The sequence below is a fragment of the Geotrypetes seraphini genome, chromosome 2 (genome assembly GCF_902459505.1).
Source record: "Geotrypetes seraphini chromosome 2, aGeoSer1.1, whole genome shotgun sequence".
Taxonomy (NCBI): Eukaryota; Metazoa; Chordata; class Amphibia; order Gymnophiona; family Dermophiidae; genus Geotrypetes; species Geotrypetes seraphini.
In genome coordinates, this window is record NC_047085.1 from 521,444,931 (window position 1) to 521,470,888 (window position 25,958).

Consider the following 25,958-nt stretch of genomic DNA (forward strand, 5'->3'; position numbering starts at 1 on the left):
CTATGTTACTATGTTAACTCTATTTGTTGCCAGCATTTGATTTTCGCAGTGTGGTCCAAGCTGTAATCCTGAGTAGAATGGACTATTGTAATTCACTTTACTTGGGAGTTGCTAAAGAGAAATTGAGGGCATTGCAGATGTTAATTAACTCTGCCGCAAGATTGATTACAGGGGTTCCTAGGAGTTCACAAATATCCCCCGTCTTGAAACAGATATTGTACCATGTCTCTTCAAGTGTCTTGCAAGAGTTGTTTGAAATTTACCAACCCAGAAGAAATCTAAGATCTGAAAATACAATGAAATGGAGTCTAGCGGGTCGGATGTCTATCGCGCATGTTAGGATCGGAGCGTCGATGATGTCAGTGGCGGGTGCGAAACTTTGGAATATACTGCCTGGTATTCTGCGATTTGGTGCTGGGAAGATTGACTTCCAGAACATGTTGAAACCACAGCTTTTGTGAATGTTTTCCTATGCTAATGCTTCTGCAGTCGCTTCAGTTTTAAGATCCAGTGTTAAAGAATATTTTGTCTTGAACTTAATATTCAATGTAATCTTTGGTTTATATTCCGGGTCATCTCCCAGTGGAGCTCGACTCGGTTCACGTATAATTAAGACTAGAGTACATAGCAGAAAACATAGAAGGAAGAACTAATTAAAAACTAAAGTACATAAGAAAAAGAACTATAATATTATCATTTCATTGAGGCTGTAGTTAAACCATTGAAAAATTGCGAGAACAACAAAGTTTTCAGGAATTTACGAAATAATTGCAGCTGGCCTAAAAGCCTATTGGAGTCGGGAAATTCATTCCAGATCTCTACAAACTTGAAAACGAAAGCTCGACTGCAGTTTTATTGTTGAAATCCTGATTTTGATAATCGCTCTGTCGGTATTATGCCATCTACGATGGGGGGATGGGAAATTTGCATCTGTCTATTGTTTTGTGTCATATGTGTGTGAGCAGGATAATATGTATGTAAGGAACATGTTAACTGCACAGTTTTATGCAGACTATAAATTGTTAAATAAACTAATTTGGAAGCAAAATTTGAGAATCTGGAAAACGCTTGTTTCTAGAAGAATAATAACATGGTGACAGAATTTGTCACTGTCCCCGTCCCTGAAAAATAACTGTCTCTGTGTCATTCTTTAAGGAGAGAGGGACGAATCAGAGTCTGAATGAGCCCAGCCACTGACCCTCGAGCCTTGCATTGACGAATGCTGGTGTAGAGGGACCGAGGTTGAGATAGACACTAAAGAAGGACACGGGATAGTTTCCAGTAGTGCTGCCCGATTTACGATTCATATTGATTCACCGATTCGAATCAGGTGAATCGATTCGAATCGATTCAATTTTTTTAAAAAAAAATAGGCCTCCCGATTCGATGACCGACCCTTCCCCCTGTGCCTTCCTAAAGCATGAGCGGCAGCGCTGCCTCTTGCTGGCCATCCGCTGCCACTCCTGCTTGAGGGGGAGGGTCAGTCGGAAAGGCCTGCATGTTTCCCCAGCTTCCCTTAAGCTAATACGGCAACCCGCAGGATCGCTGGTGCTATAGCAATCCCTGCAGCTGCCGTCGTCCTCAGCGGCATGCTGTCTCTGCTACGGTCCCGCCCTTCCTCTGACGTCAGGGTCAGGATCGCGGCAGAAGAAACATGCCGCTGAGGATGAAGGCAGCTGCAGGGTTCGCTATAGCACCAGTGATCCTGCAGACTGCTGTATTAGCATAAGGTAAAAGCGGGGAAGCTGGGGGAACATGCAGGCTTGCCGGGAGGGGGGGGGGCAGGCCTTCGCGGCGGGGAGGCAGGCCTGTGCAGAGGGAGGAGGAGGAAGAGAGAGGGGAAGGGATCTGCCAGACTTGGAATGAAGCGAAGGGAAGAGAGAGACCAAACCAAAAAGAGGGGGAGGAAAGCAGAGGAGAGGTACTGGACTAATGGAGAGAGGGAGAGAGAAATGCAAGACCACAAAGGGAAGGGTACAAGAGGGACTGGTACTGCTCCAAAGTAGGTGGGCAGGATGGTAGGAGAGCTAGTAGGAGAAAGTGCTTAGGGTTTTATTATAGAGGATATTTCTGTTTTCAAACTATGTATGCAAATTATGTAAACCGTATACAAATTAATAAAAGAAATGAAATAAATTGTCCCCCTCTGACTGCAGTTGTGGAACCTCAGCAATAGGAATTCTTTTGTTCCCAATTGCAGAACTGTTGTCCATCTCTAGGTATTTACTTGTACAGCATTTAGATTGACGGATGTCCATTCTTGTCTTTGAAAACGATAAAAACAAAAGGCTCAGGGGTCCAGTTGGATGCTATGGTCTCAACAAACAATTGTAGACGAAAAACAATGTAAGTGTCTTTAAACAACTCTCCTGAAGAGTTCGCCGAAACACGGACTCATACAAAGAGACATCATCAACTGAGCTACTATCATCGGTCTCTCAAGTTTATTTGATACCAGCATCATATCCAAACGCACAAAAGGAATGTGGAAGAATGTGTCAAGAATTCATCTCCATCATGAAACTTCGTATTAGAGCATGGCACGGGGACAAATTTATCCCCCGTCGGAACTCAATTTCCATGTCCCAGTGAGTTTCGTCGCTGTTCCTGCCCCATTCCTGCAAGCTCTGCCTTAACCGCACTAGCCTCGAACGCTTATGATTTTAAAGTGTTTGAGGCTTGTGCAGATGAGCGACAGAGCTTGCAGGAATGGGGCAGGGACAGGAAAAGAACTTACCGGGACAGGATGGGAAAATGAATTCTCGCAGGTACGGGGAAAAATTTGTCCTTGTGTCATTCTCTACTTCTTAACCTCTTGACTGCAGTGCTAGGGTGCATAGGAAGGGGTATGGTCAATAGGAAAAAGGAGGTATTGATGTCCCTGGATGTAGTCCGTCAGGAGGAAGGCTACTAAAATGGTGCATGGTCTTCGTCATAAGGCTTAAAGATCTCAATCTGTATACTTTAAGAGGACAGGCGGGAGAGGGGAGATATGATAGAGATGTTTAAATACCTACGTTATGTAAATGCTCATTTGAAAGGAAACTCTCAATGAGAGGGCATAGGATGAAGTTAAGAGGTGATAGGCTCCGGAGTAATCTATGGAAATACTTTTTTACAGAAGGGGTGGTAGATGCGTGGAACATCTCCCGGAAGAGGTGGTGGAGACAGACTGTGTCTGAATTCAAGAAATCCTGGGATAGTCTTGTGGGATCTCTTAGAGCACAGGTGTCGGACTCAAGGCCCGCCAGCCGAATCCAGCCCCCGGTGCTGTCTTCTGGCTGGCTCCCACTGCCGCAGTGTGCAAAGCCGCGGGCCTGAACCGGAATGCATGGAAAAACGGTGTTACAATTAGTACTATTATGGGGGCGGGGTCTGGGGTGGAGATTGGGTGGGGTCTTAGCCTGTGTGTGCTTCGGCTTTGCAATGCTTGTGAGAAACTGTGATTAGTAGTAGTGGGTGGAGGCGGGAGGGGAGGAAAGACACGCAGAACTGTGCTGGGCTTCTAAGTGAGACGTTCCGCTTTCCCAGGTGTGGAAGATGGCTTGGTAGGAAGCAGTACTTATACATTTTAGGCTTCACTTCATGCATCTGAGGAACAGTGGGCAAATTTCCAGCCAAATTGGGCTGAGGGAAATTGTGCTGTGGGGTTTGGGGTTTCTTTTTGACAGCCTGTACAACATTGTCAGTGGCAGTTTTGGCTGTCCTTCCTATCTCACAGCTTCGCTCAGTCTATTCCAAGCCTCATTCTACTGCTCCAATAACCTGTAGCTTAATTCTGGTGGTCCAATAACCTTTCGCAGTAACTGCAAACCTCATTCTGATGCTCCAATAGAATCACACAGTGAATTTCAAGCCTCGTTCTGGTCCTCCAGTAACATGTCTCTGTGCGTTCCAAGCCTCATTCTGATGCTCCAATAGTATCACACAGTGAATTTCAAGCTCGTGTGTTCCAAGTCTCATTTTGGTGCTCCAAATAGCCTTTCTCAGTGTAACTCCAAGCTTCATTCTGGGGCTCCAACATACATAGCGAATTTCAAGCCTCGTTCTGGTCTTCCAGTAGCATCTCTCTGTATGTTCCAAGCCTCATTCTGGTGCTCCAATAGTATCACACAGTGAATTTCAAGCCTCGTTCTGGTGTTCCAATAGCCTTTCTATTTGCGTTTCAAGCCAGGCTTTGGCAATGCTACCTGCTTTTTCCTGGCTTTGTGCAGCCACCTCAGAGGTGGAGCTGATGCTTCTTCCAGACCTTTCAAGGACAGTAAGGAAACCTGCATGTTCTTTATATATAGATTGGTTTTATGCAGGTGGGAAGCCCAAGATGGAAAGAGTAGGGAAGCTTGCAGTGCTCCATCAGCAAAAGCTCACCCTGGCTTGTAGTGAAGTCTGAAAAGAGAGGGACGAGGAGGGCGAGAGCGCTGAAAGCATGCATCCTTTATGCGCAGATGCTCCAGGCCCAGCCCAGGCAAGAGGTGGGATCTTCCCTTAACTGGCACCAGCACGCAGCAGATGGGGACTAGAGAGGGGCCAAAATATGGACACCCAACTCTGATAGCAGGAGTAAAAGACTCCTCCCGAAGAAGCTATTGATGCGAAACTCAGGACTGAGTTGGGGAGTAGACTAGACATTTGCACAAGTGCATGGATTGCACATACAGTGGTACCTCGGTTTACGAGTGCACTGGTTTGCGAGTGTTTTGGAAGACGAGCAAAACATTCGCAAAATCGTCGCCTCGAAAACCGAGCGTGGCTCGATTTACGAGTGCCCCCCGCCCCGCGATCCGGCACTCCCCCGCTGCGACCTGAAGTCCCCCAGACCCACCCGAACCCACTTCTTACTTTCAGCTCGGCTTTGGCACCAGCATGTCCTGTGTATTGGTGCCGGTGCCCGAAGATCGGCCTCCTCTTCTCTGCTGGGCCTTAAGCATCTGCGCATGCTCAAGGCCTGCGACTTCACATTCTCTCCAAGATCTCCGAGAATCTTGGAGAGAACATGAACTCGCAGACCTTGAGTGCGCAGATGCTCAAGGCCCAGCAGAAAAGAGGAGGACGATTTTCGGGCACCGGCACCAACGCACAGGACATGCCGTTGCCGGTGCCAAGGCTGAGCTGAAAGTAAGAAACGGGTTCGGGTGGGTCTGGGGGACTTCAGGTCATTTTGGGGGGGGGGGGGTGCTGGATTGCGGTGTGGGGGTGCCAGATCGTGGCTGGGAGGGTGCCTGATCGCGGGGGAGGGGCCTTTGGGGGGAGCAATGCCAGTTCTCGTGGGGGGGATAGAGCAGCGCCGCTGGCCTCGGGGGGTGGGAATGTATCAAAGCGAGTTTCCATTATTTCCTATGGGGAAACTTGCTTTGATATACGAGTATTTTGGTTTACGAGCATGCTTCTGGAAGGAATTATGCTCGTAAACTAAAGCACCACTATTTATTTATCTATTTCACATTGGCAAAGAAAAACCATAAAAAGAAGACTGCGGAGCCATAGTTCTGATCATCCACACTGATCACGATAAAATAGGAATATCAGAATTCGGATATTTACAGTAACTAGTTTGGATAATATAATAACAACTTTTTGTTGAATCAAAAGAAATAAAGAAGCTGGTAAATCATAATAATCAGAACTCCTAATAATTTAAAGTTATCCTTTATTTATTAACCATATTTTCCAGCAAATGGAGCCATGCGGTGTACAATATAAAGAAAACCCATGTTATAGGAAAGGAACGCCATAAGATTTGACAGGAAAGAAGAAGAATAGTTTATTTTCATATACCGCCAAACTATCAGTTCTTGGCGGTTTACACAATAGTAATTAGTTCAAGTGATTAAAATACAGATCCAAATAACAATGTCTTATAAAAGAAAGTGACACAATTCAAGAAAGATACTGACTAACAAAATGCGAGCCTAACTTATTCAAAGTAAAATAATAATAATAATTTTATTCTTATATACGCTAAAGCCGTAGTAGTTCGAGGCGGTTTACAGCGAAGAAGAGCTGGACAATCAGCGAGTATAGGTACAATGTCAAGTCATCAACATAGTAACGTAGTAACATAGTAGATGACGGCAGATAAAGACCCGAATGGTCCATCCAGTCTGCCCAACCTGATTCAATTTAAATTTTTTATTTTTTTTTTTCTTCTTAGCTATTTCTGGGCGAGAATCCAAAGCTTTACCCGGTACTGTGCTTGGGTTGCAACTGCCGAAATCTCTGTTAAGACTTACTCCAGCCCATCTACATCCTCCCAGCCATTGAAGCCCTCCCCAGCCCATCCTCCACCAAACGGCCATACACAGACACAGACCGTGCAAGTCTGCCCAGTAACTGGCCTAGTTCAATCTTTAATATTATTTTCTGATTCTAAATCTTCTGTGTTCAAAATCTTCTGTGTTCAAAATTCAGGTGAGCAGGATACAGAGGTAAGGCATGAGAGATCTTGGGTTAGAGTTGAAGAGATGAGGCCTAAGAGGTCTTAGGTTACAAATCGGTTAACCCTTTCAGGACCATAAGGATCGTAGGCCAATTTTTGTGGTTTTGACGACATTTTTATGGTAAAAAGGGCTTGCAGGTGCCAAAAAATTGATTTTTTTTGTGAAATATCATTATTTTTTTTTAAAAAAATCACACTTCTGGCTTATGGACAGTGTGGCAAGTGAATCTTCTCGTCAATCTGGCAACGACGCTAATGAATGAATGTCGGAACCAATTTGTTTACATAAAGGCAGTATCATATGGAATCCGTACATATCAAATTTAGAACTGTAGACTATCTCAATCAAAATTTATAGGATTTTAAAGTTATGGGACAAATATGTCCCTTGGTCCTGAAAGGGTTAAACAAGTTTGTTTTTACTAATTTTCTGAAACTTAGGTAGGATGTGCACAATACAGACTATTTATCCTAAAATAGGTAAGAACAAACCCTGGTGCTAACCAGAGATAAAATACATTAAAAGTGTGCGTGTTCTCAGGGGTAAAAAAGCAGGAAAGGGATTGAAAAACAAAACGTGTAGTAACAGTCCCCAGGGAGGATGTGAGGGAGTTGGATGTACACTTCCCCCTCCCCATTCGCGGTTCCCGCACTCGCGATTTCACATAATCGCGATTTTTTGGGGGGGGAGGATCGAAAAAAAACAAACCCGTATTTTTGCCTTCCCCCCGGCATCCCGGCCTTACCTGGTGGTCTAGCGGGCTTTCGGGGCAGGAGCGATCTTCCTACGCTCCTGCCCCGTGCAGATCGCCAATAGGAAATGGCTGTGGGGAGTTCCTGTCGTAGTCTCGAGAGACTATGGGAATTCCCGGCAGTCTGCACGGGGCAGGAGCGTAGGAAGGAAGATCGCTCCTGCCCCGAAAGCCCGCTAGACCACCAGATAAGGCCGGGATGCCGGGGGAAGGCGAGGCTGGGTCAGAGCCGGATATTCGCGGTATTTCCCTATTCGCGGTCCGGCTCTGCCCCTGTCCCCCGCGAATAATGAGGGAGATGTGTAAACACTTAGGGCTTCTTTTACTAAGCTGCGGTAGCGTTTTTAGCACGCACGCTAACCCCCGTGCTACATGGAAAAACTAACGCCAGCTCAATGGAGGCGTTAGCTTCTAGCGCATGCGCTTAAAAACCCGTTAGCGCAGCTTAGTAAAAGGGAAGTTATAATTGATGTTGCTCTAGGTCAGGGTTAGGCAATTCCGGTCCTCGAGAGCCGGAGCCAGGTCAGGTTTTCAGGATCTCCATCATGAATATGTAGGAGATGGATTTGCATGCACTGCCTCCTTGAGATGCAAATCTATCTTGTGGAGATCCTGAAAACCTGACCTGGCTCTGGCTCTCGAGGACCGGATTTACCTACCTCTGGTCTAGGTCCCCTGATTATGCTTCATTCATGCCTCTTTTCCTAAAATTTCCTCTCACTCTATTGTGGACTTATAGGGAATCCATTCTTTAATTTTGAATCAGAATATTCTGAAAAAAATGTTCTTTTTTTTTTTTGTTAAACTATGAGAGCAATTGAATTCTGTTTCCTGATGCATGTAAGTGCTGTTTATTTTGAAAATATGATAAATAAAAAATTGAAAAAAAGGCCGGTGGATGGAGTGTCAGACGCTTTACCGAAAAGGTGACTTTGTAACATAGGCTTGAATTTGGCAAAGGTGGGTTTCAGACAAATGTACGGGGAAAGGTCAAAACGAAACAAAACTTTAATTTTATATACCGCATCCTCTCCATAGAGATGGAGCTCGGCATGGGTTACAACAGGGATCTCAAAGTCCCTCCTTGAGGGCTGCAATCCAATCGGGTTTTCAGGATTTCCCCAATGAATATGCATTGAAAGCAGTGCATGCACATACTGTAGATCTCATGCATATTCATTGGGGAAATCCTGAAAACCCAACCAGATTGCGGCCCTCAAAAAACATAGTAACATAGTAACATAGTAGATGACGGCAGATAAAGACCCGAATGGTCCATCCAGTCTGCCCAACCTGATTCAATTTAAATTTTTTATTTATTTTTTTTTCTTCTTAGCTATTTCTGGGCGAGAATCCAAAGCTTTACCCGGTACTGTGCTTGGGTTCCAACTGCCGAAATCTCTGTTAAGACTTACTCCAGCCCATCTACACCCTCCCAGCCATTGAAGCCCTCCCCTGCCCATCCTCCTCCAAACGGCCATGCACAGACACAGACCGTACAAGTCTGCCCAGTAACTGGCCTAGTTCAATCTTTAATATTATTTTCTGATTCTAAATCTTCTGTGTTCATCCCACGCTTCTTTGAACTCAGTCACAGTTTTACTCTCCACCACCTCTCTCGGGAGCGCATTCCAGGCATCCACCACCCTCTCCGTAAAGTAGAATTTCCTAACATTGCCCCTGAATCTACCACCCCTCAACCTCAAATTATGTCCTCTGGTTTTACCATTTTCCTTTCTCTGGAAAAGATTTTGTTCTACGTTAATACCCTTCAAGTATTTGAACATCTGAATCATATCTCCCCTGTCTCTCCTTTCCTCTAGGGTATACATATTCAGGGCTTCCAGTCTCTCCTCATACGTCTTCTGGCGCAAGCCTCCTATCATTTTCGTCGCCCTCCTCTGGACCACCTCAAGTCTTCTTACGTCTTTTGCCAGATACGGTCTCCAAAACTGAACACAATACTCCAAGTGGGGCCTCACCAATGACCTGTACAGGGGCATCAACACCTTCTTCCTTCTACTGACTACGCCTCTCTTTATACAGCCCAGAATCCTTCTGGCAGCAGCCACTGCCTTGTCACACTGTTTTTTCGCCTTTAGATCTTCGGACACTATCACCCCAAGGTCCCTCTCCCCGTCTGTGCATATCAGCTTCTCCCAGCATATACGGTTCCTTCCTATTATTAATCCCCAAATGCATTACTCTGCATTTCTTTGCATTGAATTTTAGTTGCCAGGCATTAGACCATTCCTCTAACTTTTGCAGATCCTTTTTCATATTTTCCACTCCCTCTTCGGTGTCTACTCTGTTACAAATCTTGGTATCATCTGCAAAAAGGCACACTTTTCCTTCTAACCCTTCAGCAATGTCACTTACATACATATTGGATTGGCCCCAGCACCGAACCCTGAGGGACTCCACTAGTCACCTTTCCTTCCTTCGAGCGACTTCCATTAACCAAGGAGGGACTTTGAGACCCCTGGGTTACAGGAACTTTAATATAAGGAAGGAAAAACACAATAAGAATTAGTGATTATAAAGAGGGTAGCAAGATGTACATTTTTGAGAATAGCCAAGTTTTCAGATGCTTTCGGAATAATTGGAAGGAGCCCAGATTCCGCAGCAGGACAGGAAGGTTATTCCAAAGCTCAGTGATTTTGAAGAAAAGAGATTTCCCTCATTTTCCTGCATAGATGATGCCTTTTTGGCGAGGGAAAGATAGTTTAAGTTTAGGTGGATCTGGTAGTGTCAGGTCTCGTAGAATTCCAAGATAGTGGAATTAGAGGAGAAAGAATGGAATTAGGTCGTTCCATTGTTTGGGTGCAACGAAAAAGAAGGCAGAATTTCTAGCACAGCCATAGCGGGCCTTTTTGGGGGCCAGGGGGGGGTATCGGATGATTTGCATCAAGTGATCGTGAGGGAGTGGAAGGAATGATTAGGGCCGAAAGACAGGAGGGTTCACCCAGTGGTGTAGTGAGGGCGAGAGGCACCCCTCCTGCTGCACGCTCGTTCCCCTTCCCTTTCCCTGAACCTCTAGAACGTTCCCGGCGTGAGCATAAACCCACAGCCTGCTGCTTGCTCTTCCTCGGCGCTGGTCCAGGAAGTGATGTCGGAGGAAGAGCCGATGCTGGTGCGAGCAACAGGTTGGGGTTTCTGCTCACGCCGGGAACATTAAAAAGATATGATGGGAGGGAAGGGGCATGCATGTGTAATAGCGGGGGAGGGAAGGAGTGGAGAGGAGCACAGGGGCCGTCCCTCCCTTACTCCACCACTGGGTTCACCTGAGTGCTACGTCTTATATTTAAGACTTAAAATTTTAAGCGCACGGGCAACCAGTCGCACGCACTCTTGGGAGAGCCCTCACAATGTCTCCTTGGAGTTTTGGACTCCCTGTGCTGCATCTTTCTTATAGGAGGTCATGATCAGGGCAGTTGCCAAGGGGAGCAGCCAGCAGCAGCTGTAGGAGTTGGGGGACTATGGCTCTGTGCCCCAAAATTGCAAAGAGAGACCAAGATGAGGTAGGCACATGTTACATTGCATCATACTGTGTGTTCTGAATTTATCTTGCTGGCCAGGCTGAATGGACTGTGTGGGTCCTTCCCTCCCATTGTCCACTTTGTTATGATGGAGTCATGAACTTTCCAGTTTTCTTGCTGATTTTCTTTCTGTCCTGCACTCCCCGCTCAAAACTTTCAATAACACATTTATGATAAAATTTCTATCCCGCATGCAACTATGCAGTTTCCATATCACATACATAAAATCTTGTTTCCCTCCAATTATCACATATAACGTAGACATGTCAAGGCAACATCGTTAATTGTCCCTGTTATAATAGGGTTAGAGCGCAAATTCAATCAATTCAGAAGTACAAACAAGCTTTAAATCATACATTGATGTCAGAAAAATCCTAAAAGGTGATGATCAACTGAAATATATCTTAGCATAATTGAGTTTTCAGCCTTTTCTTCAAATTCATCCTCCCCATACAAAACCACAGCTTACCAGGCAAGGCATTCCATAGTTCTACGCCAACCACAGAGATCATGTGCTAGTCCTTCTAGAAAGCAAGAATAGCATATTGAACGAGAAATCACACTGATCGGAGGCTGTTTTTATGATGAAAGGGACCATAGCTGAACTGAACCAGAATTTTATCTTTTATAAGAACATAAGAACGGTCCATCAAGTCCGGCAATCCGCACACGCGGAGGCCCAGCCAGGTGTACACCTGACGTAATTTTAGTCACCCATATCCCTCTATGCCTCTCGTAAGGAGATGTGCATCTAGTTTGCTTTTAAATCCTAGAATGGTGGATTCCTCAATAACCTCCTCTGGCAGAGCGTTCCAGATGTCCATTGAGTGAAGCAGAACTTCCTGATATTTGTCCTGGACTTGTCCCCCCTTAGCTTCAGTCCTCTTGTCCGTGTCATGTTGGACATTGTAAATATTTTTTTTTCCTGCTCTATTTTGTCAATTCCTTTCAGTATTTTGAACGTCTCGATCATATCCCCTCGCAGTCTCCTCTTCTCAAGGGAGAACAATCCCAGTCTCTTAAGTCGTTCCTCATATTCCAAGTTCTCCATACCTTTTATTAGCTTTGTTGCTCGTCTCTACACCCTCTCCAGCAGTTTTATATCCTTCTTTAGGTTGGGAGACCCATGTTGGACGCAGTATTCCAAGTGTGGTCTGACCATTGCCCTATAAAGCGGCATTATGACTTTTTTCGATCTACTCGCGATTCCTTTCTTTATCATGCCTAACATTCTATTTGCTTTCTTTGCCGCTGCCGTGCATTGTGTCGATGGCTTCAGGGTCCTATCTATCAGTACACCCAGGTCCTTTTCTTGTTCGCTCTTACCCAGAATTGCACCTGATTGATTATTTGAAAAGAAGGGCCATTAGTAAATTTCTGAAATAAATATGTCTTCGGTCCTTTACAAAAAGTGGGTAGACGAGAGAGAACTCCCTAGAAGGAATAAAAAAAGAAAACGATTGACCCTTTTTGACAACGGCACCTTCCCTCTCTTTTCCAAGTTTTGGACAGCAATTTGCTGCGCTTGAGTCGGAGGTCTGTAGATCGAAGTTCCAGCTTCTCTTTTCGGAGTGGTCCGTATCGCTTCTTCCTCTCCCCACATCCCCTGCATTTCAGTCGCTTGGATATCGGTCTTTACATAGAGAGCTACTTCTCTGCTTTTTCGACCACCTCTGCCCTTCCTAAAAAGATTATTTGCATCCCATCCACAGGAATCAGTGAGCCACGTCTCTGTGACAGCAACAATAATATTATAACATAACATAACTTTAATCTTCTATATCGCCACAATCAGACAATTTCTAGGCGGTATACACTGAAGAGAGCTGGACAATCGGCGAAATACAAATAGCAAAAGTACAACATATTTCTCAAGAATAGTGAGAATAAAATTATTGAATTTAGTATGACTTCTGTTTAGGAAATAGATCTGTCGAACAATGCAGTCTTAATTTCTTTCCGAAATGCCCCATAGGTCAACCTGGCTCCATTGACGTAATTACCTAACCAAGACTACTGTTTACTTGCTTGAAACATGCAACGCAGTGACATCATGCCAGCGCCTGTGCGAATGCTGCCCGACATCGCTCGTTGCTTGTGCAGGTTGAGGGGGCGTGGCCTGGGGAGATTGGGGCGGGACCATGGCTCCAGATTTTCCATTTGGAAGATCTGATAACCCTACTCCCGAGGGAGGTGGTGGAGAGGAAAATGGAGTTCAAACAAGCATGGGATGAACACAGAGGATCTCGAATCAGAAAACATTAAGGCCAGTACTGGGCAGACTTACGTGGTCTGTGTCTGTATATGGCCAGAGAAAGGAACATGGTAAAACCAGAGGGCATAAATTGAAGTTGAGGGGTGGTAGATTCAAGAGTAACGTTAGGAAATTCTTCTTTACGGAGGGGGTGGTGGATGCGTGGATGCGCTTCCGAGGGAGGTGGTGGAGAAGAAAACGGTGACAGAGTTCAAACAAGAGTGGATGAACACAGAGGATCTCTAATAAGAAAATAATGGGTATATATTGAAGGAACTAAGGCCAGTACTGGGCAGGCTTTTGCGGCCTCTGTCCCCTATATGGGCATTCAGTGGAGGACGGGCTGAGGAGGGTTTCGATGGCTGGGATGGTTAAGATGGGCTGGAGTGAGCTTTGATGGAGACTCCAGTAGACGCAACCTAAGCACACTACCAGGTAGGGCTCTGGGTTTCTGGCCCAGAAATAGCTAAGAAAAAGGACCATTTAAACTAAATAATTAATTTCTGGAGCATGTATGGTTGGGCAGACTGGATGGACCACTCGGGTCTTTATCTGCCGTCATCTACTTGTAGGAATGCCACAAAGTAAACACACACACTCAGTCTTAGAGTCGAGAGGAGGCGCTCCAAATGAATGGTCTCTCCCTCTTTTTATTGAGAATCATATCTCCATTAATTACTTAGTTAATGCTCTACAAGGTTATAATTTCATAATGCATTTACAGTGAGGATTAAACCATTGTTTATCTATATCATATGTGTCTCAAAGCTACTATCTCACGTGACATATGAATACATAATAACAGTTATAATAAAGTGATTTTCAATGTGTACCTTTCTGATATGTCTCAAATCTTACTATGGCATGTGACAGTCCAAAGGTTATAATGCCTGCTCCTTAAGCTCTCTTGATTAGCCTTGCTCAGGCAAAGTCTGTTTGTTGCCCATATAAGAGATGCTTAAACAAGATAAGAGAAAAAGGGTAAATGTATGTCAGGTTAATATGTGGCAAGGGAGGGGGGAATGCCTCAGCCTTCTGCTCAAGGTGCAACCCTTGTCCTTGCTTAGAATGTATACATGGCAGGAGGGAGAGGGAGAGGAAATGAGAAACGGCCTCAGAACCAAACCCAGGCCTGGATCCACACACAGGCCCAGATCCGCACACAGGGCCTAGGTCGGTGTGCCGACCTGGCCTGCGCTCAGAACCGCCTGTGTGCTCACTCTGCCTGTGTTCTGATGCCCTGGATCAGAACTTATCAGATCTCCATCCCTCCATCTACTATGTCACCATCTAAGTCTGCCTCTCCCTATTTGTATGCGGTAAATACAAACCACACCCAGAACATGTCTTCGTGCTGCCATTTCCATGTTATCGTTGGTTATGCCGGTATGTTGATTTACACATGGAACTTGGCATTTGATGTTTGCAAAAGGTACCCACCTCTCCCAAATGGTAGGGGAATCAATCTCGTTGAAACCTAATCCTTTTGTGTTTCAGATGCGGGTTACGTTTGAGGACATCACCGTCGCCTTCTCCCAGGAGGAGTGGGAGTATTTAGATGAAGGGCAGAAGGAGCTTCACCGGGAGGTGATGAAGGAGAATTATCAGACCCTGATCTCCCTAAGTAAGAACGCTTTTCTCTGTATTTTCTTTGCAGTTATTAAAAGCAATTTGAGACCTTTTCTGTGCCTCCTCCACTCCTGAAACTTCCAGGTGTCATCAGGACTTTGGACCCTACCAGTTTCCAACTCTTCAGATCAGAGAGATTTCCTCCAGTTCTTAAACCTAAGAAGGGCTGTGCTGGGTCAGACCAATGGTGCATCTAGCCCTGCATCCCATCTTCACGGTGGCCAAAACCCAAAGAGTAGCAGCATTCCATGCCACCGATCCAGGGCAAAAGTGCTTCCCCCGTGTCTCTCTCAACAGCAGGCTATGGACTTTTCCTCCAGAAATTTGTCCAAACCTTTTTCTAAAGCCAGCTACGTTAACCGCTCTCACCACATCCTCTGGCAACACGTTCCAGAGCTTAACTATTTGAGTGAAAAAATATTTCCTCCTATTGTTCAACTTCCAGAGTCCTTGAAATGATGTGTAATAACCCCCAGATCCTTCTGCATTATGATGGGTGGCAGGAAATCTTGCTACTCTTTGGGTTTCTTGCCAGGTACTTGTGACTTGGACTGGCCAGATGGACCTTTGGTCTGACCCACTATAGCTATTCTTATTCCTTCAAATGCCTGTCCTTTAAGAACTACTGCTGTCAAGAGGGCCTGGGATAGGCATGGGGGATCTCTCAGAGAGAGAAAGAGATAATGGTTACTGCGGATGGGCAGACTGGATGGGCCATATGGCCTTTATCTGCTGTCATGTTTCTATGTTTCTATTAGGCATGTGGGATCTCTCAGAGAGAGAAAGAGATAATGGTTACTGCGGATGGGCAGACTGGACGGGCCATTTGGCCTTTATCTGCCTTCATGTTTCTATGTTTCTATTAGGCATGTGGGATCTCTCAGAGAGAGAAAGAGATAATGGTTACTGCGGATGGGCAGACTGGACGGGCCATATGGCCTTTATCTGCTGTCATGTTTCTATGTTTCTATTAGGCATGTGGGATCTCTCAGAGAGAGAAATAGATAATGGTTACTGCGGATGGGCAGACTGGACGGGCCATATGGCCTTTATCTGCTGTCATGTTTCTATGTTTCTATTTTTTTCTGTGAATATAAGGAAAACACAACTAAGATTATTTTTTATTCCTGAAAACAGGCTCTGAATGGATCAATCTTGATGTATTATCAAATATTAAACAAGAGGAAGAGACACGTGTCTGGGATGCCCAGGAGACAAAAAAGAGAGCAGTTACTCGCTCAGATACAGGTGAGTGATAAGACTGGAGGTATCACAGAACAAAAGTGCATTAGGAATCCCAATTCCTCCTTTGAATCTCTCTCAAGAAAGCTGAACTTGCAGATCTGGGAGACTTAACTTCTATAAACATGGAAACCGAGAAAAATGAAGGCAGACAAAGACCATAAGGCCTATCGAGTCTACCTGACCATGCCAACTCCTCTCCCGTAGAGACCCAACGTCCTTATTCCAAGCTTTCTTGAATTTAGATCCACTTTTCGTCTCGACTGGAAGGCTGTTCCGAGCATTCATAAGAACATAAGAATTTCCGCTGCTGGGTCAGACCGCTCCCAGCAGTCTGCTCACACGGCGGCCCTCTGGTCAAAGACCAGCGCCCTAACTGAGATTAGCCCTACCAGTTCACATTCTTGTTCAGCAGGAACTTGTCCAACTTTGTCTTGAATCCCTGGAGGGTGTTTTCCCGTATGACAGCCTCCGCAAGAGCGTTCCAATTTTCTACCACTCTCTGGATGAAGAAGAACTTCCTTACGTGCGTGCGGAATCGATCCCCTTTCAACTTTAGAGAGGGTGAACAACCTGTCCTTATCCACTAAGTCTATCCCCTTCAGTACCTTGAATGTTTTCATCCTATGCCCCCCCCTCATTCCAGAGCTTCCTTTCAATTGAAAGAGCCTCGCCTCGTGCACTTACGCCATGTCTCTTATCATAGCGCCCCTCTCCCACCTTTCCTACAAAGGATACAGGTTGAGATCTTTAGGTCTTGCGATGAAGACCACCAACCATTTTAGGAGCCTATAATGGCACCAGAATGCCCGGGTGTTATAGGAAACTAGTGGAACCTGGTATAAGCACGTTTAATATATAATGCTGCTGCAGTTACCTCAGAAAACCACGCCACCCAACCAAAGTGAAGCTGCCTTCAGAACTCTAAACTAAAAATGGACTGGATGGCAGAATCAAATAGATATGCACCAGATTAATAGTTCAATATGGGTTTCTTTATTTTCTCCTTTTACTAAGGCGTGGCAGCCGATTTAGCGCGCGCATAGGATATAATGGACGCGTTTGCATGCATTTGCGTTTAGCGCGCTCTAAAATGGCTATCTTGCCTTTTAAAAGGACCCCTTTATTTTATTTTAGAGTTTTACTGCATTTGGGACAAATCACTTTGAAGAAAAGGGAAAAAAGTACACCATATACACAAGTTTTTTTACACATTTTTAAAAGACAATAGACATCGTAGAATAATGTATATATGAACACGATAAAAATTTAAAACGTGATTAATGAAAATATAATACATAAGAACAGCCTTACTGGGTCAGACCAGTGGTCCATCAAGCCCAGTAGCCCGTCCTCAGGGTGGCCAATCCAGGTCCCTAGTACCTGGCCAAAACCCAAGAAGGAGCAATATTCCATGCTTCCGATCCAGGGCAAGCACTGACTTCCCCCATGTCTCAATAACAGACTATGGACTTTTCCTCCAGGAACTTGTCCAAACCTTTCTTAAAACCAGCTACGCTATCTGCTCTTACCACAACCTCTGGCAACACGTTCCAGAGCTTAACTATTCACTTAACATAGAAACATAGAAATAGACGGCAGATAAGGGCCACTGCCCATCTAGTCTGCCCACCCCAATGACCCTCCCCTACCTTTCTCTGTGAATAGATCCCACGTGTCGATCACATTTGGCCTTAAAATCAGGCACGCTGCTGGCCTCAATCACCTGAAGTGGAAGACAATTCCAGCGATTAACCACCCTTTCAATGAAAAAGAATTTTCTGGTGTCCCCGTGCAGTTTCCCGCCCCTGATTTTCCACGGATGCCCCCTTGTTGCCGAGGGACCCTTGAAAAAGAAGATATCTTCTTCCACCTCGATGCGGCCCGTGAGATACTTGAATGTCTCGATCATGTCACCCCTCTCTCTGCGTTCCTCGAGTGAGTACAGCTGCAACTTATCCAGCCCTTCCTCGTACGGGAGATCCTTGAGTCCCGAGACCATCCGGGTGGCCATTCTCTGTACCGACTCCAGTCTCAGCAGATAATGGCCACCAAACCTAAAACTGCTGGGAATAATGATAGACGAAGGCTGCACCATTCAACTTCAAAGCAGCAAAATGGTTCAGAAGGCATTCGCAACCATGCGCAACCTAAGGCAAATCCAAAAATACTTCAACAATGAACAATTCAAACTCTTGGTACAAGCGCTATTCCTAGGACTCCTGGACTACTGTAACATCCTATACCTGTCATGCCCAACCAACATGCTAAAACAATTACAAGCAGTCCAAAATACAGCTCTTAGACTGATTTACTCGCCAACACTGGTCACCGTACATGAAGAAGGACACGGTACTACTCGAAATGGTCCAGAGAAGAGCGACAAAAATGGTTAAGAGACTGGAGGAGTTGCCATACAGTGAGCGATTGGAGAAACTGGGCCTCTTCTCCTTCGAGCAGAGGAGATTGAGAGGGGACATGATCGAAACGTTCAAGGTACTGAAGGGAATAGACTTAGTAGATAAAGACAAGTTGTTCACCCTCTCCAAGGTAGAGAGAACGAGAGGGCACTCTCTAAACTTAAAAGGGGATAGATTCCGTACGAACATAAGGAAGTTCTTCTTCACCCAGAGAGTGGTGGGAAACTGGAACGCTCTTCCAGAGTCTGTTATAGGGGAAAACACCCTCCAGGGATTCAAGAGAAAGTTAGACGAGTTCCTGCTGAACCAGAACGTATGGGCTCGGTTAGGACACTGGTCTTTGAGCTGAGGGCCGCCGCAGGAGCGGAGTGCTGGGCACGATGGACCACTGGTCTGACCCTGTGATTACAGGACTGCATATTCAGCTAAGTACCGTGATTGAGATTTACATTTCTTCTTCTTGGATCAGCGGGCTCAAGCATTTGGGGCATTACAGGGACAGTTAAATTTCATATTTGTATTTATTTGGCACTTGTTTGCACTTATTAAGCACACAGGCACACCTAAACGCTGGTCCGTGGCTGGCGGGAGTAGCATTACCTGCTCTGTGATTGCCGGCTCTGCTGAGCTGCCAAACTCCCACTGAGGGTGCTTCTTAATTTTTAAATTTAAATTTAAGCTTTTGCTGTTTTCAAGTGCAGAGGCTAGGGAACCTTATTACCTGTAATGCCCTAAGAACATAACATAAGAACATAGGAAGTTGCCTCCACTGGGTCAGACCAGAGGTCCATCGCGCCCAGCGGTGGCCCATCAGGTCCGTGACCTGTGAAGTGGTTTCTGTATAACCCTATAACCTACCTCTACTTCTGGGCCAGTGTTCTTCAACCTTGTGACACCTATGGCCCGGCGGAAATAAAAGAATTATTTTGCGGACCGGCAGTTGAAGAACACTGGGCTAAGTCGTGGGCCAGACCCCGCCCATCTCCGCCCTAGACCCCGCCTCCATCATAGTACTAATTGTAACACCATTTTTTCCATTCATTTTTCATATATACACACAATATAATCGTATTAACAACACATAATGGTTAACCACAAAATTAAAATACACAAAGCATACTGTTTGCTTTTCAACATTCATTCCTACCAGAAAACAGATAACCCCATGCAAATGCAGGAACAAAAACTCAAAGTACTAATATTCACAAACAAACGCTAAGATGCAAGACTCTGCAAGCAGTACAACCCCAGAGGAAAAGAAACAAATGCATTTCTTCCTGAACAGACAAATCAATCCCTGAATAAAAAAATAAAATCATTCCCCCTGCCGTTGTTGTCTCCCTCCCTCCCTGCTGTGCCTTGCCTTCAGGCCTGCCCCGTGGCGTTATCTTCGGGCTGGCTCCCTCTTCCTCAGTGCTGCAGTGATCAAAGCCATGAGCAGCGGCTCCTCGCACGTCCTGGGCTTCATCTGGAAGTCTTCCCTCTGATGTTGCTCGAGTACCTGAATGAACTCATGTAAACCGATCTGAGCACTCCTGGGAGAATGGTAGAGAAAACTGATCTGATTATGTGGGAAAGGGAGCTAAAGGCTTTATCAATCCCTAGTCTTCCCAGAGTCCAGTTCTTAATATTAACAGGCTTCATAATTTGGCAGCTTGTTGAGAATATATTGGGTCAGTTTCAAACAATTGCAAAATAACCCCCAGATCCCTCTACGTTATGATGTGTGGCTGTAATAACTCCACTGTGCGCTTTTACTGTCTGTTTTTTTTATTCCTAGAAACAGCCTATGAAAGGATCAGTCCTGATAGTTTATCAAGGATTAAGCGAGAGGAAGAGCCTCACGTCTGGGATCCCCAGGAGACGAGAGAGAGAGAAGTTAGTCGCTCAGACAGAGGTGAGCAATAATCCTGTACAAGTGAGCTATACAGAGCCCTGATAAAATACAGGTGCGTAATAAATACCGTACGGACTAAGAGGATGTACTTGCAAATGTTCTAGCAAACAGAAAGAATCAGCTGCTTAATTCTCATTTCACTGGAGAAGGGTAAAGAGTGGGGTTTCCCCAGGGATCACTGCTTTTCAACATATTTTTCAATCACCTAGAGATGGGACTAACGAGTGAGATAATTAAATTTGCTGATGACACAACGTTCTTAAATCACAAGAGGATTGTGAAATTTGCAAGACTCCCGTTCCCTTCTTATGCTCCACCCACTGTTACACTCCCTTATACATCAGCTGGAGACCCTCCCACTGCACACCAATGCTCCTCCCACAGTTAAGATGGAGATCCTTCACTGCACACCAATGCTCCTCCCACAGTTAAACTGGAGACCCTCCCACTGCCCACCAATGCTCCTCCCACAGTTAAACTGGAGACACTCCCACTGCCCACCAATGCTCCTCCCACAGTTAAGCTGGAGACACTCCCACTGCCCACCAATGCTCCTCCCACAGTTAAACTGGAGACCCTCCCACTGTCCATCAATGCTCCTCCCACAGTTAAGATGGAGACACTCCCACTGCCCACCAATGCTCCTCCCACAGTTAAACTGGAGACCCTCCCACTGTCCACCAATGCTCCTCCCACAGTTAAGATGGAGACACTCCCACTGCCCACCAATGCTCCTCCCACAGTTAAACTGGAGACCCTCCCACTGTCCACCAATGCTCCTCCCACAGTTAAGATGGAGACACTCCCACTGCCCACCAATGCTCCTCCCACAGTTAAACTGGAGACCCTCCCACTGCCCACCAATGCTCCTCCCACAGTTAAACTGGAGACCCTCCCACTGCCCACCAATGCTCCTCCCACAGTTAAGATGGAGACACTCCCACTGCCCACCAATGCTCCTCCCACAGTTACACCCCCACACAGTCAGGCACTATAACACTTAGTCACAGCCTAATAGAATGGAGCGAGGTGGACTTATGCATAATTTTGGCGTCTCTGAAGGCATCTTAGTTTTCCTCCCAGAAAATTCTGTTCCTTGATCAATAGTACTGTAGTTTTCCATAGAAGTGATACACGATTAATAGCTTCTTTTCATATCCAGCAGATAATGAGGCTATACAGGAGCTGAAGCAAGAGCCAAATCAAGAGGAAGCTCCAGTGGGAAGGGACCCAATCCCAGGACAATCAGGAAACGTCTGTGGGAATATTTCTCAGGGGACTGAGAGGAGAAATAGAAGGAATCATCAGCAGGAATCAGAGAAGGACCAAAGCGACCCTGCAGGAGACTCACCAGATGGTGTGACCAAGTGTGAGAGAAGTGACAGGGAGCACCAGATACACTTGAAAGCAGAGAGACCCTTCCAAGGTAGCGAGAGTGATCCAAAAGAAAGGAAAGGAAACGGATCCTCGTGTATCAACTGTGGAGTAATCTTCACTACAGCAACACTCACTTCATGCTCGCAATGTGAAAAGGGTTTACAACAGAAGGTAAATCTGAAATCACATCAGAGAATTCCTGATGAATTGAAACCATTTCCATATACTGAATGTAACAAAGGTTTCTGTCCTAATGAATCGTTAATTCCAAACCAAAGAGCCCATCCTGGCGACGTGATACCGAGTGGAAAGAAACCATTTCCATGTTCCGAGTGTAGTAAAAGTTTCACTCGGTCATCAAGCCTGAAAATGCACCAAATATGCCACAGCGGAGAGAAACCTTTGACGTGCACCGAGTGTGGTAAGCGTTTCACGTGGTCCTCACAGCTGAAAAGGCATCAGATGATCCATAGTACAAACAAACCTTTCACGTGTTCAGAGTGTGGTAAAACTTTCAATTGGCCCTCGCAGCTGAAACGGCATGAAATGATTCACAGTGGCAAGAAACAATTTATATGTACTGAATGTGGTAAAGATTTTATTTGGTCCTCACAGCTGAAAATGCACCAAATAATCCACAGTGAAAAGAAACCTATGTGCACTGAGTGTAATAAAAGTTTTACTCGGTTATCATATCTGAAAATTCATCAAAGGTTCCACAGTGGAAAGAAACCTTTTAAATGTACTGAGTGCAATAAAAGTTTCAATTGGGCAACAGACCTGCAAAGGCACAACATAATCCACAGCGGGAAGAAACCTTTTACATGTGCCGAGTGTGGTAAAAGTTACCTTCAGCGAGCACATTTGAAAAGGCATCAAGTGATCCACAGTGGAACGAAACCTTACACTTGTGCTGAGTGTAATAAACGCTTCAGTTGGTCGTCGGACCTGCAAAGGCACAGCGTAATCCACAGCAGGAAGGATCCTTTTCCGTGTTCGGAGTGTAATGCCAGCTTCACTGCTTCGTCGTATCTGAAAACGCACCAAAAAATCCACAGTGGCAAGACTGACGGGTAGCCTTTGAGTTCGAGGAACAAAATATCTCGGAGTGGAGAAAGGAGCTAAAACTGAAACATAAATCAGGGAGAGAAAAGATAAAGTCTTTATAGAAGAGGAGCGTATTAACATCAAGGCGTAAGATGCATGCCGTTAATCAGCTGGGAATCGCTGCTGTTCGTACAGCTTTGGAAATTTAGACTCGCCTCTTCAAGACCTTGAAAAATCGGACGTACTGATGAGAAAACTCCATCGTGTACGTTAAGAGTGTACGTTGCCCAAACGAAAGGAGACATGAGTAAATAATAGAGGGGGGCTAGAAAAAGATCTTTATAACTGCAGGGAAGTGACCGATAAGCGCCATTCTAAATGAAATTATACAAGAAAGAGGAGTTACCTTAATGGTTAGTGCAGTTCCCTATGACCCTGGGCAACTCACTTAACCCTCTATCGCCCCAGGTACAAAAACTTAAGCTTAAGAACATAAGCAGTGCCTCTGCTTGGTCAGACCAGAGGTCCATCGTGCCCAGCAGTCTGCTCACGCGACGGCCCATCAGGTCCAGGACCTGTATAGTAATCCTCTATCTATACCCCTCTATCCCCTTTTCCTTCAGGAAATCATCCAATCCCTTCTTGAACCCCAATACCATACTCTGTCCTATCATGCCCTCTGGAAGTGCATGAACTTGGGACACAGGGGAGGGGATAGAAAGGGAGAATTGTTGGGGATGAGTGTGTAAGTGAGAGGGAAAGATGGTGCACGTGGGGAAAGGAAGAAAGAGGAAATTTGTTGGGCGTAGAGAGAGAGGAGTGAAGTAGAGATGCCTGGGGAAGAGAAGGATGAGAGGGATATGGTAATGGAGAGGGAACAGAGGGACAGATTGAAGGGGATGCAAGGGGGAGTAAAGTTGGACCAAATGATGGAGGGAGAGGTGTGGCATGGTGCTGGAGAGGGGTGATAGAAGGAGAAGTGTTGGGCATGGGGCTGGTGGGCAATAGTGAAAAATGCTGCACATGATCCGGGGGATGAGAGAGGGAAAAATGTTGGATATGGCAGTAGAGAGAGTGGGAGAGATGCACCATGGATCTCTCTCTCTCTTTCCCCACTCCCTGATGGAGATGGGGACCGAGTTCACGGGGTCAGGACGGGGACCGAGCTGCGGGGATGGGGCGGAGACAGGGGTTTTTATTTCAGCTTTATAAACTAACTGGATAGGTTTTGTGGTTTGACCCTAAGATTTGCCTCTTGGGATTGTTTCCTTGTCAATTTAGGCAAGGGGCAGAAAAGACGGGTCAAGCGGCGTTTTATGGCCTCACATAACGACGTAGCAAGGCGTCGGAAACGAGCGGCTCCGGCAGTACCACACTGGAGAGCGTGTCATGAGTTTATTGCGCGATTGGAGAAGTTAACGGATATCGGGCATCAGAGTAGCGAAACCGAAGAGCAGTCAAAGATGGGCCAATATTGGTTAAGTGGGGGGAAGGTTTGGGAGGGAGGGACATGAGCACAGCTGAGAGTTTAGAGGTGGTTGTTAGAAATGATGTTCTGTGTTATACCTGTTCTTTAAACTTTAATAAATATAGAAATAGATTCTAAGTACCAAGCTGTTATCACAGGTATCCAAGGTTACTTGACAGCATTGCCGGATCCAGACACAAAAATGGTGTTGAAATGTGAAAGAAAAAGTTTGGAATCTATCTCCGCCATCAACCTTGGCCAAGCATTCCAATCGATAGAATGAATGAGTGAGAATCCACCGGTACCGAAAGGGAAGAATGACACAGGGACAAATTTTTTCCCGTCCCCATGGGAACTCATTTTCCTGTCCCGTTCCCACAAGTTCTCCTCCTGTCCCTGCTCCGTTCCTGCAAACTCCGTCCTCATCTGCACAAGCCTCAAATACTTTAAAATCATAAGTGTTTGAGGCTTGTGCAATTAAGGCAGAGCTTACAGGAATGGGGCAGGGACAGTGACAAAAACTCCCGGGGAAATTGAGTTCCTGCGGGGACGTGAACAAATTTGTCCCCGTGTCATTCTCTAAACTGCACCACTCTAGAAATCAAAATGTAGTCAAAGTGAACCAAGTTTAGGACAATCAAGCCATTGTGTCATCAGTGATGAGGTTGACTCTTAGGCATTGGTGGAATGAGGCATTGTGACAACACTGATGAGGTTGGCTCTTATTGGTGGAATGAGGCATTGTGACATCACTGATGAGGTTGGCTCTTATTGGTGGAATGAGGCATTGTGACATCACTGATGAGGTTGGCTCTTATTGGTGGAATGAGGCATTGTGACATCACTGATGAGGTTGGCTCTTATTGGTGGAATGAGGCATTGTGACATCACTGATGAGGTTGGCTCTTATTGGTGGAATGAGGCATTATGACGTCACAATACCAGCTCTGGTTAGCAGAGGCTGAAACTTTTCACACTATATATTTATTCAATTTTCTGTACTGTTCTCCCAAATAGAGAATGACACGGGGACAAATTTTCCTCCATCCTCGTGGGAATCCATTTTCTCGTCCCGTCCCCACGAGTTCTTTTCCTGTCTCTGCTCCATTCCTGCAAGCTCCGTCCTCCTCTGCACAAGCCTCAAACACTTTAAAATCAGTTAAAGCAGAGCTTACAGGAATGGGGCAGGAATAGGGGCAGTGACAACTCGTGGGAACGGAGCGGGGAAATTTGAGTTCCGGTGGGGATGGGGAAAAATTTGTCCCCATGTCATTCTCTAAAAAAAACAAAAACTCCCCCCCCCCCAAACTGAACAAGTGACAAATTCTTGAGTACTGCGGGAAATGCAAAGTGTTACTCCAGGAACCGTTCTTTGATCAAAACTGGATGCATGAATAATCTGAAGAGGAGGTAAATTTAAACAGACACTAATCTACTGATGATCCTACCACAACTGGACTACTGCAACTCCATCAACACTGCTCTAATTCACAAACTGCAACTCATCCAAAACACTACCGTAAGACTTATCTTCAACCTGAGAAAATACGACTCAGTCACAACCTTCATCAAACCAATGCACTGGCTACCCATCCCATCACGAATAACATCATCAGCCGCATACTTTATGGAAACTCTTTGGCCCCACTCGTCCAACTCTTCTTAATAGCATGGTCTACTTCTTGCAGAACCCTCAACCGGATGCTACTAAATCTCCCATCCACTAAAGATCTTCACTATAAACGAGTTTTCCACTCCATAATTACCTTCCTAGGAGTCAAAACTTGGAATGACCTGAACTGAACCTTACCACATCATCTTCCGAAGAAAACTGAAAACCCATTTGTTCGATACTTAATCTCCTTTACCTTCTCCTCTCTCCCTTTCCCCTTCCCTC

At 45.5% G+C, this 25,958-nt stretch overlaps 1 protein-coding gene across 1 annotated transcript in view; it reads left to right on the forward strand.

Moving 5' to 3' along the window:
* Window positions 1–4,175: 4,175 nt before the first annotated feature.
* LOC117354705 (zinc finger protein 271-like) overlaps window positions 4,176–25,958 on the forward strand; it is a 69,025-nt gene continuing 47,242 nt past the window's right edge. The window contains exons 1-5 of the mRNA XM_033932597.1: window positions 4,176–4,261; window positions 14,479–14,605; window positions 15,748–15,858; window positions 20,053–20,169; window positions 21,332–22,390. Coding sequence (XP_033788488.1) covers window positions 4,184–4,261; window positions 14,479–14,605; window positions 15,748–15,858; window positions 20,053–20,169; window positions 21,332–22,390 — 1,492 coding nt within the window. The 5' untranslated portion in view covers window positions 4,176–4,183. The remainder of the gene's footprint in view (window positions 4,262–14,478; window positions 14,606–15,747; window positions 15,859–20,052; window positions 20,170–21,331; window positions 22,391–25,958) is intronic.